The sequence below is a fragment of the Nymphaea colorata genome, chromosome 5 (assembly GCF_008831285.2).
Source record: "Nymphaea colorata isolate Beijing-Zhang1983 chromosome 5, ASM883128v2, whole genome shotgun sequence".
In the NCBI taxonomy this organism is placed as follows: Eukaryota; Viridiplantae; Streptophyta; class Magnoliopsida; order Nymphaeales; family Nymphaeaceae; genus Nymphaea; species Nymphaea colorata.
The window spans coordinates 25,325,607-25,340,778 of NC_045142.1; the positions used below are offsets into that span (position 1 = coordinate 25,325,607).

The 15,172-nt window shown below is 38.3% G+C and overlaps 1 protein-coding gene across 1 annotated transcript; it reads right to left on the minus strand.

The window, feature by feature from the left end:
• Positions 1-3,960: 3,960 nt before the first annotated feature.
• Positions 3,961-11,864, minus strand: LOC116254572 (E3 ubiquitin-protein ligase JMJ24). Its single transcript, XM_031630042.2, has 14 exons — positions 11,493-11,864; positions 9,953-10,528; positions 9,728-9,870; positions 9,529-9,628; positions 9,250-9,382; positions 9,131-9,185; positions 8,261-9,014; positions 6,907-7,236; positions 5,933-6,349; positions 5,756-5,828; positions 5,442-5,527; positions 4,447-4,566; positions 4,286-4,356; positions 3,961-4,180 (listed from the first exon to the last, which is right to left on the minus strand). The coding sequence occupies exons 2-14, from the start codon at positions 10,484-10,486 to the stop codon at positions 4,081-4,083; spliced, it is 2,916 nt and encodes a 971-aa protein (XP_031485902.1). The 5' UTR covers positions 10,487-10,528; positions 11,493-11,864; the 3' UTR covers positions 3,961-4,080.
• Between the last annotated feature and the right edge of the window lie 3,308 nt (positions 11,865-15,172).

The window sequence follows — 15,172 nt, forward strand, 5'->3', positions numbered from 1 at the left end:
GATGTTAATATTTGCATGTGTTTGCTTGCATATCCGTTGGTCCATGTTACCAATTTAAAATCCAATTTTGAACCAGATTCAGTAAAGAAATATCAGATCTGATTACTGATCGGATTTGAACCGTATAATCAATGCTACTTGAATCCAAATTCACATTGAACTATAAATTTGCTCTTAAATGAAGTTAAGGGATGCAAAAAAATGGAAAATCGAGGTATTTGGTAATGAACATAGTAACAAAGAGTCTCGTGAATCTATCATAAAGATTAGGGTTGATTTATAAAACCCAGTAACTGAGTGCTCCATCAATCTGCACCAATCTCTTTAAAACAGACAAACAGTTTTTTTACTACTTAGTGGTTTCTCTTCCTATTCCCATTTGTTTTTAAAGTTTTAATTCTAAAAGTTTTGCAATTCAGGAAATCAAACGAAGAAAAAGACTTAACCTCAAGGGGCATAGCGTAGCTGCCTGGCTAGAGGCTTGTGAAAGGCATGTCTCTAGTTCGATTCTCGTGAGCGCTATACTTATGTGTCTTAAGGCGGTAGGGGGCGGCATCTAAGTTGAATGGTGTCCCGTTCTATCACTGACACCGACGCAGCTCAGGATCCCGAAGGCAGGAGGAATGGAGGGCCCTTCGGGCGATGGGATTGACCCTCTCACTCACCTGAACGAAGAAAAAGACTTAGGTACAAGCAGGCATGCATGCAAGCAATTCTTCTATAAGAAAAAGAAAAGAAAGAAATGAATCCAGGCGATGTCAGCGTTAGTCTTGACCTTTCAAAAAAGTCCTAACAGTAGCAATTAGCTCCATTCCATCGATCCCAACCCAACACCGGCGTCTCTCCAGCCTTTGCTCCAGGTGGTAAGAGTTTGGATTGGGTATAAATGGAAGCGATACGGATTATCTCGCTAGGTCTAATTCCAGTGGCAAACTACCAACAAGGGAGTCTGGGAAGCTCCACGAATTGGACAGAATTAAGGGTGGGCGTCGGGCCGGGTCCGGGCCCAATAGGCCGGCCCGATTCGGCCCGGCCCTGCCCAGTTTAACCCGTTTAAGTTTAAAAAATATACATATATTTTAATTTTTTTGTTTTAATAATATATAGTTATTATTAATAAATATATTTTATATTTAAAAATATTATTTTATGATTAAAAAATGTTTTTTATTTTTAAACGGGCTGGGCCCGAGCCAAGACTGGGGCTATCGGGCCGGGGCCGGGCCCGGGCCAGATCGGGCCGGCCTTTACAGACGTTGAAGCACTTCAAACCCAGCAATTGGGATTTCAAATACCTTGCTCTCCAACCATTGCACATGAATTTTCGTGCATGTAGGGCTCAATATGCACCCAAAGAACAAAAGTAAGTAAGTATTAATTTCAGTAATTAATCCCATCTTGTTCCTTGACAGCTTGTTTGATACGCATAAAGTGTAGTTGACGAACTCCATGTCATTATTGGGTCACCGGTCAGTGATTTGATTTGTCGAGCAAGCATAGTTGGCAAACTCATAACTCGGACTCAGATCGGCTGATGACTGGGTCACCGGGTTGACTTGTTGGCTCAATCAAGATAACTTGAATCGAGTGAGTCAAGTCGAGTCAGGCCTAGTCTGATCGACCATGACTGGTGGCCAGGTTTCTTAGGGATCTCAATTGATTCATGTGATTCTCGAGTAGGCCGCTCATGTCTAGCGATCCGAATTGACTCGGTGATTTTCGAGCCGACTCAGCGAGTCAGCCAAAACATGAGTCTTTTTTGTTTAGCCTAATCTGATGAAAATGTTAGACATGGAACTCTTGGAATTAATAAATGCGATAAGACGAGGGCAAGCGTTGAGCCTGTAAGGTAGCATAAGGCATGCATGAGCACCACGAATATAGATTTTTAAAGTATATAATATTCAAATAAATGTATTTAATGTTACATAACTTTCTTATCAAGTAATGGTCAACTTGAAAGGCATTAGTTCTTACACATTTAAAGTAAAATAAATGAATAAAATTTATGGCTGCTTTCATGCAGTAAAAATAGAGCGTTTGTGGTTTTTCTATAAAAAACCTATAATTTATATTTTTGTGACCACGAGTTGTTTAAAGACTCCAAGAAGAAAGTTGCACATAATTGAAAACTTATTTATTTTGATGCCCACATAAGTTAAATGGTGAAGTTTAATTATTTCAAATGAAACAAGGATGTTATAGATAATAAAAATATATTTGTTGTCTTTTGTGCTTATATAATTCATGTTTTTTCATCTAGACAAACAAAAAAACAAGGCAACAAAAAACGAAAAGGGGAGAGGTGGGCAGCCCCCTTTGTCTGTTCTGCGAGCGAGAGAGAGTGGGATGAAGATGTTGAAAAGAAAAAAAGCAGAGAGGAGAATGGAAGGGCATAGACGACGGAGGGGCAAGCGAGGGAGGGCCGGTCTAGGTTGATGCCGTTGGCGACGGCCTGGGTCGAGCAGAAGAACGGGAGGGTGGGGAGAGAGAGATTAGCATTTAATAGTGAGAACCGGCAAAAACGATTGCCGGCTGCTCTGCCATTCTTGCCGGCAAACATCAACCGAGAGAGAGAGAGAGAAGCACAAAAATAGTCATCGGAGCTTGTTCAGACGTCCGCTGGCGGTCAAGCAACTTTTCTCGGAGTGTTCGCCGGAGAGAGGGAGAGGAATGCCGGAGAGATAGAAGGGTGGCCGGTGTGTTAATCTGTTTGGCGGAGAACCCCTTTGAGCCGACGGTTTGAGCAGGAAAGCTTAACCTTTCATTTGTAGAAGCTGATACAATGTGAAAAGGCTGAATACGTACAATTTTTCCTTAACAAATGTATGACAAAACAGAAAAATCCAATGCCAAGATATTGAATGACAAGATTGCTTATCAGATCATGATAAGATTATATTGTTTTAACATGTTTTATCATGGGATCTTTGATTATACGTGGATTTTAAGTCATTTATATGTATAGAAACAAGGAACTGAAATCAGTATGCTGTGCTGACTAATGTTGCCGGATCATTAAAAAAAAAAAAAAATTAACCATCGCTAAAGGCACCTTATAAGTTATAACGGAAACAGTAGTAATAGTTTATGAGATAGCACAGTTTATAGCGTCTTTAGAAACGTTTTTATGGTGTTTTTTAATTGTGGATTTTAATATTTATCCATCCGGCAACATGTACTGGCCGCCGATTGCAATTTTTCGTGTAGAGACAGAGATGTTTTATTGATTCATTTGTTTTTTACACATTTTATCCAGTTAAATGCTTACCTAAAGGGCATTTGATAAGAATGTTGCATTCCTGAAAAATTTATCGTAAAAACAGTACGTTCTAGATTGTTATGATCTTATCGTAAAAACAGAAGGGTTATAATCATGGATGCTATTTCTAGATCAAACAATCTAATCTAGTGTTAGACGTATCGACATCATGCGTTCTACAACAATAACACAGCATTTTTAGAGCATGTATTTCAAGAACATGTATCTCAAGAACGTAATTTTTATTGAACACCATAAAATGTGAATAGATTTGTGGCCTTACAGTCATTAGGACATGCAGGTGTTTAGAGCATGTATTTCAAGACCAAGTTTTTCCCAAGAACATAATGTTTATCGAACACCTTCGTACAACGTGAATAGATTTATGTGTCAGCACAGTCATTATGAACGCAGGTGGTACTAGCAACGTCAACATTCCCAAATGATAGGAATAGAGCGGAGATAGTCCCCTAGGTAGGAGGTGGAACGCCTGAAACACATAAAAAGTATTGTTGAACAGATTTGTCTTGTTAGTAAACACTGAATTTAGACCTAAATTCCATCAGGCAATATCAGATGCTTAAATCCAGACCAAAACCATGGCTTCTGAATTGTCTATCCCTCTGGCTGTAAGCCTACAGAAAATCTTGCAGCGGGAGACGCATGTATCGAAGTCTCAAAGCTCTCTTCTTGAAATATACAAATAAAAAGATACACATTATATATATATTAAATGTTCTATATTACAAAATTCCGATCATGATTACCAGGTTACATATAATACAAACCAGAGAAGCAACTCAAAGATGAGCAAAAGTTCAGCTGCATGTAATTTGTCTCTGTTTCGTGATCTTTTCCAAGTTATCCACAACTAGAGATGTGAGGATGCTATCCTCCGCTCGAACATCTGAATCAAGCCTGCATGTTTATTAGAAGTTAACATTTTTCCTCAACAGAACAGAATATCTCTTCTATCCTTTTTTTCCTTTTTAGCTTTTGCAGAAAAGAGAAGTGCTTGCTGACCTGGGGTCGAGTACCAACTTCTGTACTTCTCTTATTGCCCAACTGGCAGCATACAATGCCATTTTTCCCACCTGAAAAACAAAAGAGATACATTACAGATAATACAAATGAATTTTCTTAAAAGTTTCATAAAGGAAAGGTACGAGCTAGTGGACTACAACCTCCAATGGGCACTTCTTCGCCTCATGATCATTTGGTAGACAACGGATTTCTTGTAACAGATTCACAGACTCTTGCAAGCTCTCAGGGGATAGGAATTCCAAGCCGAGTTGGACGGAGGACTGAAATTTGAACAGACCACCACATTCAGATGATCAGCAGATGGCATGTCACTGTGACTCCCACTATAATTTCCACAATATGACTAAGGAAATTATCAGCTAGACTGATGAAAAATATGCAAAAACTTAAAGTCCTGTCCACGAATTTATCAGCTATGTAGACCATGATCACATGAGGAAATTCAGCTTATGCATTAAATAATTCTTGATGAAACAAATAAATTCAGCTCTGTTTTGCTCACTGATGCTGGAAAGCAGAGATTCATCAAAAATTCAGAAAAGGAAATTGTTTCATCAATCACGACCATAAGGGCATGAACATAAATACCGCCAAAGCCTAGGACTGCGGAGGAAGTGAAGTACTCCAGATACAAAGTATGGAAAGGTGTCTACAACTTCCCCCCCACCCCCCCCCAACCTAGAGTAGCAAGATGGGGAAGTAAAATCAATCCTTGTTCATACATAGGCTTCTTTGGTACGAAATGAGCCACTTCAAATAGGTTCATTGCTCCAGCCCAGAATACCATTAATCCGGCATGGGCCACATGAGCTCCGAGTAATTTACTGGACAGATTCATAAGTCGGGGAATTCCCAGCCCACCAAGCGAAACCGGTGGTTTCTTGGTCACGACCAGCTAAAGCTTAAGTTCCATTAAAAAGCCTTTCCACGGGGTAGAACCTCCTCAGGGAATATAAAGTTTTCATGAGGCTGATCCTGAGAAATCCATCCAAGCACGAATACCTTTGTTTAAAAGAATATTTTTGTGTAGGAAGTCTCCAATTCAGGATCTTCTGACAACCTTGGCACGGCTGTTCTACAAAAATGGGAACCATAAATGACTTTAGTTCACTCAGTCCTGTCAATGAAATCACACCTGAAGATTACGGACTTGGCATGGGCATCCAGCTGGAATGAAAACCGCCTCCCCAACATGTTGCTCAAACGCCCAGGGCTCTACATCTGAGAAAGCAATACACTGTATCAACTTCAAGATACACTGATTAATCATGAGAAAGAATTGCCTAAGTTGGTCAAAGCCTCGACATTCCCATGCATACTGAAATGAAGTTGAAAACCCACGTGAAGAAAATGAGCACCGCAACCTAAACTTCGAAAGAAAAGGACCAATAATTCTCCAGGAAGTTGCTTTCTCAAGCGCAATAATCAAACTAGATATAAAAAACTTACCAAACTCTTCCTTCAGCTTTCTCTTGTGGTCTTCATTCAAAAAAATTATTTGATCATAGACAGGATGCACAAACTGAGATACAGGTGGAAAAGCACAAATCAGCTACATGTACAAATTAAAAAGGAAAACCATATGAATATGGTAAAATAACAGGAAAACTTGATTAGTGAACATACTGCATCGTTTGATAGAGCACTGCGACTTCTAAATTCTTTCCAATGAACTTTCAGATACTCATTCAATTTAGAGACATCCTGCCGACGAAATACCTCCCAACGAACTCCAGCATGTTGCTTTCCAGCTGTATTTGTCCTCTCACCTGAAATAGTTTTCATCCCGTGACTTGCATGGTCATCCATGGCCTCCACCCCTTTTATAGTTAACTCTGCAAAATTTCCATTCTGTTTACATGGTTCTGCAGCCACCAGATCAGCTTTTTCTTTCTCAGTCTGACTTTCAGTAGCTTCAGAGGCTTTCCCATCTCCTGAATTATCCTTTGCATCCATTGCCCTAAAAGTCCGTTGTATCTTTTCAATTTTTGCCCTTTGCCATCCTTGAAACTTTACTTCAGATGCATGCATCAACAAGTGAACCTACAAAACAGTAAAATTGTAAGAACATACAACACACAAACATAAATACAAACACAGCATCCTCCACGTACATAAAAGAATGGTCATCAAGTAAGTCAGGCTGCTTTCTTTTTTTGGGGTGGGGGGTGGGGGGTGGGCCTTTTGTGTGAAAGGGCCAAAATAATATTGTATAAAATATGGTACTTGAACATGCTTCAGTCCAGTTCCCAGTTTCAAATTGCACAGGAGGTGTCATTCCTAAACAATTCAAAGATTAAATTAAATTTAGAAAATGTTGGCAGACTTTAGTTACATTTCTAAATCACATTGTTTGCTTCTATGTATATAAAAAGAGCAGATTGATCACCAAGTTTCCATCAACACCTTCTTGTGATTAATCATTCAGAAAAATAAGTCTCAATCGGTAAAAACCTATGGAATGACCATTCAGAAGCAACTGGAAAGGAAAAGACAAAAAAAATACTGGATGCAACAAAAGAATGCAGCCTGGTGACCTTTTCCTTTCTGCTTGAAAGGAACAACTAGCACATGATTCAAAAGTAGGAAAAGCCACTTACCACGTCACCACTATTAACATGGAGATTGGTCACTGAATCCCCTCTTCCTAGTTCATCATATGTACCGTAAGAAATGAAAAGCTTGGGCTCAAGGTTGTTCCTGGATGACCCCAGAGGCAGCTTAGCAGCCAGATTGAGAATGCCCCATTTGGAATGAACATACTCAAGTAGGGGCAATGAACTAATAAATTCCGCTCTCTGGTACAATAAAAATTCTTCCAGTGCTTGACAAGATGGCCAGTCTTTTAATTTCAACATCTGTGGCCAGCCATTTTCATGGATGCGTCCTTCAGAGTAACCTTTTAAAAACTGACCAAGTTCAATATCAACCTGCCATATGAAAATTACATTACTGTCAGAAAAAAAAGTCTATAATATACTGTACACAAGCACAACCTTGATAGATGAAGAAAGGGTGGAAATTGTTAACCACAGAAATCAAACAGGATGGCCAGCTGGATGAGTGCGTGCACGCCAGAGGGATTTAGCTAAGCTCTCAATATATACATGCCTTATCAGCATAGGGACAAAACGACACGCATGTTGGTCTACATTCTCTGGTGCTCTAACCCAGGTAGTTAAAGTAGGAATAAATTTTCTAGGATACAAGAAGCAAGAACGCATTTAGAAGTGCTTGAAAGATCGATCTGGACATCAAGAAAGCATGGAATAAGAAGTGGAAGAAAACTGAAAATAGAAATATAAAAGAATGAAGATGTGGAATAAATACAAGGTATGTTATCTGTTTACCATTTGAGGTCTAAATTTTGAAAAAAGGATTAAGAACCTAGCTTTAGCTTCTGACATTCAAAATTGTTTTCATTTTTTCTTTGTCAATAGGCTCATCATGCTACCAATCTCAACAAGACATGGTCATCTGACTTACAGAGCTAAGCATTAATTACCATTAAAAGATGAACCTGGAAATTGTTTAGGCGAGCAACTTAAGGAAGGCAGAAAGAAAATAAAGGATGAAGTCAAGATTCACATTGAATTTAAAAGATGGGTATCCTGCACCTTCTAAAGCACATTTCAAGTAAAGTATTTTCCTTAATATGTATATAGCAGGCTCATAAAGGCTGTCCAATTAACTACCATGTTAAGCACCAAACAATGAACCAAATACTTGAGTGCTGATGGTACTCCTACCTTTCTAAGTGAGAAGTAAAAATATGGATCAGAAAAAACTTCTCAAGATTTGAGACAAATATTGTAAATGCATTAAGTATTAAGGTCAATCAAAATTTGTATAAATGCGCTTCAAAGTTAAGATGATTGCTCAATCATAAGCAATTAAAAGAATGCAAACATGCACACAGACAGACTAGTACATCAAGAAGCAATCAGGATGTACCTCTGACCAGTCCAAGCAATCTATGGCCTTCACAATTCTGTTACCATCTCTGACTTTCTCGTCTGTAGTTTCACGGATTCCCCTCCATATATCCATGGGATCCCAGCAGGAAGCTGATGTGCTAGAGAAGACATTCCTAACAATAATAGGTTCACCTCTAGCCCAGTGTTTTTGAAAATGCTGACAGCCTTCCAAATTTACATCATCAGATGATGGGCAATACAAGAAGTTGTCATTGCTACTGTTTCTATTTGCTGATTTGCAGACATTATCATTAAGGCCATTGGTTTCAGATGGCTTGTCACCTGAGCAAGCAAGGCATGAATGTGAATTTTCCATTTCATTGACCTGGCAACCACTGACTATTTCTTCAGCACGCTTTTGCAGCTTCACAAGCCAGTTGAGTTTAAATACTCGTTGCAGCACTAGGGACTCGTAACCACAGCCACCACATTCTCTTGGTGGGCACGGAATACTGCCATTGCTACTCAAAATCCAACCAGGGAATAAATGAGAAAAGTCGATCCTGTGTTTAGAAGAGTTTTCCTGTCCTGTGGTTGTTCCATGTTGTTTGGGAGGTTCTGACAGGATCACTTCAGCTTTCCCTGTGCTCATTAAGTCTTCTTCTACCAATTCCTTTTCATCGCCACCTTGGATCATATTCCTTAGTTCACAGCAGCAGGTGAGACACAAATCAAAAGCACAATTTGTGCAATGCCGGTGATAGTCAATAATAGGCATCTTGCAGCAATCACTGTGCAGAAAAGGGGACACGTTAATCTGACAAAAACATAAAAAGTGCATATATATGCCAAACTTTCGAAAAGTGTGGATGCATATGACATTGGATATATGGGGTTTAAGAAATACCAGGACAGCATGTCTTCCACACTTAATCTCACCCGAGGTACATCCAGATTAGCTCCTAGAAGCCAGGAGAATGATAAGTAGCCATCTAACGAAATTAAATGCTCTAAAAGAACGCTTACCTTTAGCGCTCATTTCCACTTCTATTTCCAAGGACTGCTCCTTATGAATCTGCTTAAGCAAAGGAAGAACTAATGAAAGAAGACGATGGAGATACTGCAGCTTATGCTTTGCAGCTATCTCATGTATCTTGACCTGAAACCATAAATCAGTTAAATAATTAAATTTAAGTCCTTCAAAAAATAGAGCATCTAATGCACTGCATAGCAGCATTATGTCATCATCAACCAAGCAAAAGTATGTCAAACAATAAAGAGAACAGATTCCATCATCAAAACCACCTTTATTAGATTGTCGCCTGATAAGCATAATTTGCAATTGCAATTTCCACGGCACACCGGACAGGCCTTTTGAATATCCTCTTCAGGAACATCAGGATACCTATAAGCGTACAGAAAGTGAATTAAAACAGGTTTTGGGAAACAAACTCCCTGACAAAGTCACATAAAAACAATGTAAAATGCACAAAGCAACACCCACCATTTAGAAATACATCCAGTACAATAACCTTTCCTTTCACATTTCAAACACCAGATTACCCTTCCTTTGTCATTCCTCCGACACTGATGACATGTCTGCCCACTAGCCTCCCCAGATGACTCTGTGCTCCTTCCAGAATTTTCCTAAAGATTGAAACATGTTTTTTCTTTAAAGGACGAAGAACATAGCCAAAAAAGTGTGGGCTGAAAAAACAAAACCACCTACCACAAAAGCCTTTCCCATAAGGCTCTTCTGACTTTTGCTTCTTGAAGAAGAACCTGAAGTGGGTGACTTGTAGACGAACTTAATCCTGTGGTCATCATTCAGAGCCACGTCTTTCGGTGTCTCTTCATTGTATCTCTGAACAGTGCGAGAGGCCGAATTTTTTGCATGTACAAAGTCCTGAGAATGCATCAACTGGTTTTTTGAAGACTTATCCTTAGATTTCTTTAACGAACCCATGAGTTCCTGGCCTGCCTTCGTGTTAACAAGTAGCATGTCCATTTCATCCTTCTTACTTTCCAAATAAACATCAGTGTCATCCATGGACTTTCTCTTCGCCTTCTTCAAACTGGCACGCAATGCAGAATTTGCTGCTCTTTTCTTTGCCTGAATGTAATGCTTCTCGCACACTGTTTTGTCTGGCATAGACAGTGCACTGCATCTCCATTGTTTGCCATCTGACCTTTTGCACCTCAAATCCTCCGGAATGCCAACATTATCGTCAACATTGTTAGATGATGGTCTATGGTGATCCATTATAGAAGATACCAAGTCACAATTACCGCTTCAATAATTCTCCTGTCTCCAAATAAATGTAGATAGATTTATCAGATGCACTAAAAGAAGTTTGTATCAGCAACCAGTTCAAAAGATTTTGAGCCATGTGACGTGGCCAACACCCGTTTGACAAAATCAATTGAATCCCAACCAATAGACTTTCAGAAACCTGTGCAAAGCATAACTGAATACATGGCATGCCATAAATGTCAAACACCAAAGGATGGAGCATCAAATTTACATTATCAAGTAAAATCCCAGTGTTTACTTAAAAAAGGAAAAACGCGAAATTGAATGTAAGTAAACATGTGATGTTGCCAACATCTCAAGTTACTCTAATACAGTAACCACCCAAATCAAGTAAAACCCCAATGTATATGCTTGAAACAACGCATTGAAAACAATCTCGATGTTCCATAAATAACACTAACATCGTGAATACCTAATTCTCGAGCTCAAAAGAAACGGGAAAAATCCAACTTAAATTCAATTGAATGAAGCCCACGGACTCACATTACATTAAGACATCGAAAATCCAATCTGACACAATGAACTAAATCCCCAATTCATGTCTTCAGAAACCTCAGCAGCAATAACTAAACCTAAGAACAATATCCACTCAATACAGAGAGCAAAATCCAAAAAACCCCATCAATTAACAATCCCCGTAATTAGGACGTCCCTTTTTTTCCTTCGAAAACAAAAAATTCTCCTCCCAATTTCTCATAGATGCCACCAAGTCAACCCCCCCGAAACCAGTCCCTCTCTTCCCTCGATCACAAACCAAGCAAAGGAGAGGCGTGAGGGACCAAATTCTCGAAAAAACAATTAAGAGAATTTGGGTCTCTTCCCCCATGAATCAAATGACCAGTACCTTGGCTTCCATGAAAATTTTCAGGATACCCAACAGAGTAACAGAAAAAAAAGGCAAACAAACAAACAGAATAGTCGATATATAAGCATATCAAAAACGAAGAGTACAAACCCTTTTCAGGGAAGGGTGGCGTTCTGAGGATCTCGAAGGGTGGACAAAATCCAAGAGGCACGGAAGGGAGAAAGGAAGAAGGGTCCCCTTTTTCCCCGGGTCTCTTCCTTCGTTATAAATACGGAAAGAAAAGGAGTGTGAAGAAGAAGAAGAAGAAGAAGAAGAGGGAGCGCCGCGGAAGAGAGGGACAGGCGCTTCGGCTGCAAGTACAGAAGCGGGCAGGGGCATTTTTTTTCCTCTTTTTTTTTTTTGATGGACAAAGAATTTGAGAGAGCCAGGGCGTCCCTCTCCGTCTCTCTGTGGACTGGAACGGTTCCCCTCTGGACTCTCCTTTTTTCATTTTTCCCTTCTTTTCCAGTCTCAGACGCAGAGGACCGAGTCCTTTTACAGAGGGACTCAGTTTAATGGACTCAATCTATGGACCAGAAGATCTGATCTAAAACTCAATGGACCTATATTTGAAGAAGGTGAATCCTGAATGAATCATAGTTACCAGGAAACTGAAATTATTGGTTTTAATTTGAGTTGGATTTGACGGATTTGAGTCTGGCCTTGTTTTTAAGGTAGCGGGCGTGAAGGGTCTGAATCAGAGTTACCATGAAACCTGCTTTCTTTCTTTTTGTTCTCTCTCCATTCTTTTCTCCCGTTGCATTTTTACATTTCTTCTGTGATCTAAAGATAATTTATCTCAAAACATTTGGTTCTTGCTTTTACCTTTCCCCGCTGATATTGGCGTCATTTTGTCATCCGACAGGGATTTAGTTTAGCTAAAGATTTGACAAATGTTGTCATTTTTTTCTTTTTTATGTATACAATAGGAGAAATGTCTCAAATTTTGTTCTTAGCGCTATGTAAAAAAGTTCGGTGGCTTGTGTTATTCAAATCCGTTCTTTTTTGTCTCATGTTCCTGTTTTTTCTGGAACTGGTTCAGTTCAAGGTCCCTGTTCTTCTCTCGTTTTCTTTTTTTCTCTTTTCATACTTTGTTTTCCCATGCTCTCTTCTTTTAGTGTTTTTTTTTTGTCAACAAATAATGGGTAGCGCACCCTGTTTGATTGGGTGGCATGTTATAATCAAATTCTCAATTCAAATTTTAAAAAGTGTTATTGATAGTATTGAAAAGTGTTGATATTAGAATTAAGGATGACGTGGTAGATGTTAAGCAGATCGAATCTTGTCTCCGGACCCCTCCACCCTTTTTATTTCTTTTCCTTCTCTTCTCTCTCTCTCCTCCTCTCTCTCTTGTCCTTAATATTAGAATTGAGGACCACTTGAGGCGCCAGGCAACAGGTTGGATTGGGTGGTGTGTTATAGCCACATTCTCAGTTCAAATATTGAAAAGTGTTATCTTGATGATATTGAAGAATGTTGAGATTAGGGTTAAAGGTACCATTATGAAAGTTAAGTAGGGGTAAACACGAGCTGAGTCGAGTCCGAGTTCAGTCAGCTCGAACTGAGCTCGACTAATGAAACCTCGAGCTCGAGCCGGACCCGAGAATAGCTCGACAAAAGCAACTTGAGTTCGACTTGGTAGTTACCTGTTGACTTCTACCTCGACAAACTCGTTTGAATATAATTGATATTTGTCGTTACGTGTTGAGCTCAAGTTCGACTCAATTAAGGCTCGACGAACTCGTTTGAATATAATTTTTATTCATGGTTGCATGTTGATCTCGAGCTCGACTCTATTAAGGCTTGACAAACTTGTAAACTCGTTGCAATATATCGACTTGATTAAAACTCGAGCTCGACTCGGCAGTTAGATGTTGAGTTCAAACTCAACTCAATTATTTGAACGAGTCAACTCGAGCTCGATTCATTAAGCAAATGACTCGGCTCGAAGTCGGTGTGAGTACGAGCGTTGTTCACCCCTGAGGTTAAGTGAATCCCCCATCTCCTCTGTCTCTCTCGTCCAACAAACAAACGTCCGAACATTTGCCTCAAGCACTTACTTTAGCTCTGCTCTTTCCTTCTCTTATTTGACTTGCATTTTTATCGATTGTCATTTACGACTTGGTTTTCATTTCATTTTTTAATTTGTATCTTTTTTTATTTATTGAACCGGTGCTTATTTGCAACCGATTTAATGTGTCTGGTACCTGTCTTTGCAGGCCTCGAGTAAAAGAAAGTACCTCCCAATAAGTGCGAAATTTCTAAAACATACCAATTCATAGAAAATTTTGTTTACTTCAGTCCCCTTTTTCCAATACATGAACCTATACATCCTTTATATGTATAAAAATAAATTTATAAGTTATTCTCAAACCCCTGAAAAAACTAACATCCTTTATATGTATAAAAATAAATTTATAAGTTATTCTAAAACCCTGAAAAAACTAAGATCTTGACCCTCATGTGCAAGTCTTGTAAAAATCATCTTAGCCGTTGGAAGTTCAGAAAAATCAAAGAAAAAAAAGGATAATATATTTTAATCATCTAACATTAACTAACAACTTTTTGCTTTGATTTTCTCTCATACCTACATATTAGAAAGATCAATGGTCTTGCATTTAAAAGGTCATATATATATATATATATATACTTACATATTAAAAAGATGATTGGTCTTGCACTTAAAAGGTTATATATATATATATACACATACATATACATGTGTGCATACGTACACACATGTATATATATATATATATATATATGTGCACACGTACACACATGTATATATATATATATATATATATATATATATATTAGAAAATAAAAAGTTTCTAAAGCCCAATATGCCCAATATGTTAAACTTAACGAGAAGCATCTAAGTTGCAAATATAGATGTCAAGTTATTTTTTAATAGTCTAAAATACCCTTTAAATGTGACACAAATTTCGTTTAAGGAAACATGTGTATTTTTTCTCTCTCATTGTTCTCTTTTGATGGTATTTTTTATTATTTAAAAATAACTCCACTTCCACATCTGCAATGATTCTCATTAAAGTTTAATATATGAAAATATTGTTGCTACATCTAGCAATGTGCTATGAGAGGTTCCACGAGATATATACATATATGTGAGTGTGACTTCGATATTAGTTTGATTTTCACATGTAAGACCATGACATAATTCTACTACACATAATTGAGGACTGAAAAGATAACAATTCATTATTACTCTAAAGCCAGCATGACTCAAATATGTTGGTCAAAACTCGTGTCGAGCTCGAATTCAAAAGTATGCTCAAAATGTTAAACGAGTCAAGTTTGAACTTTGACTCGTTAAACTCCACTTGGCTCTACTACACAATGAACGCTCAAATATAATGAAAGTACGGTTAAACTAGTAGCAGTTAAACAAGTTAAACAAATTAACAAGTTAAAATAAAAAAACGAGCCGTGGTTAATAAAAGCAAGTTAAATAAGTCGAGCTCAAGCTCAACGCTGTATTGTAAAGTCAAGTTTGATGTTGTTCTATAAATAATATATGTATATATATTTAATCACAATAAAATATTATATATATAAATTAATAAAAATAAATATTAAAAAATTTATTGGGTTCACCCGAACCGGCCGGTGACTTTTTTTTCAAGCCGGACTCAAGCTTATCAAGAAGTTTAAGACGTTGTAGCTCACTTTCTCCTAGCTAACTACAAATGACTTATAGTGTGTAAAGTAACAATATATTTAGCATGAGGGGAGCTACAAAATTTTCGTTCAATGAGTCAAATTAT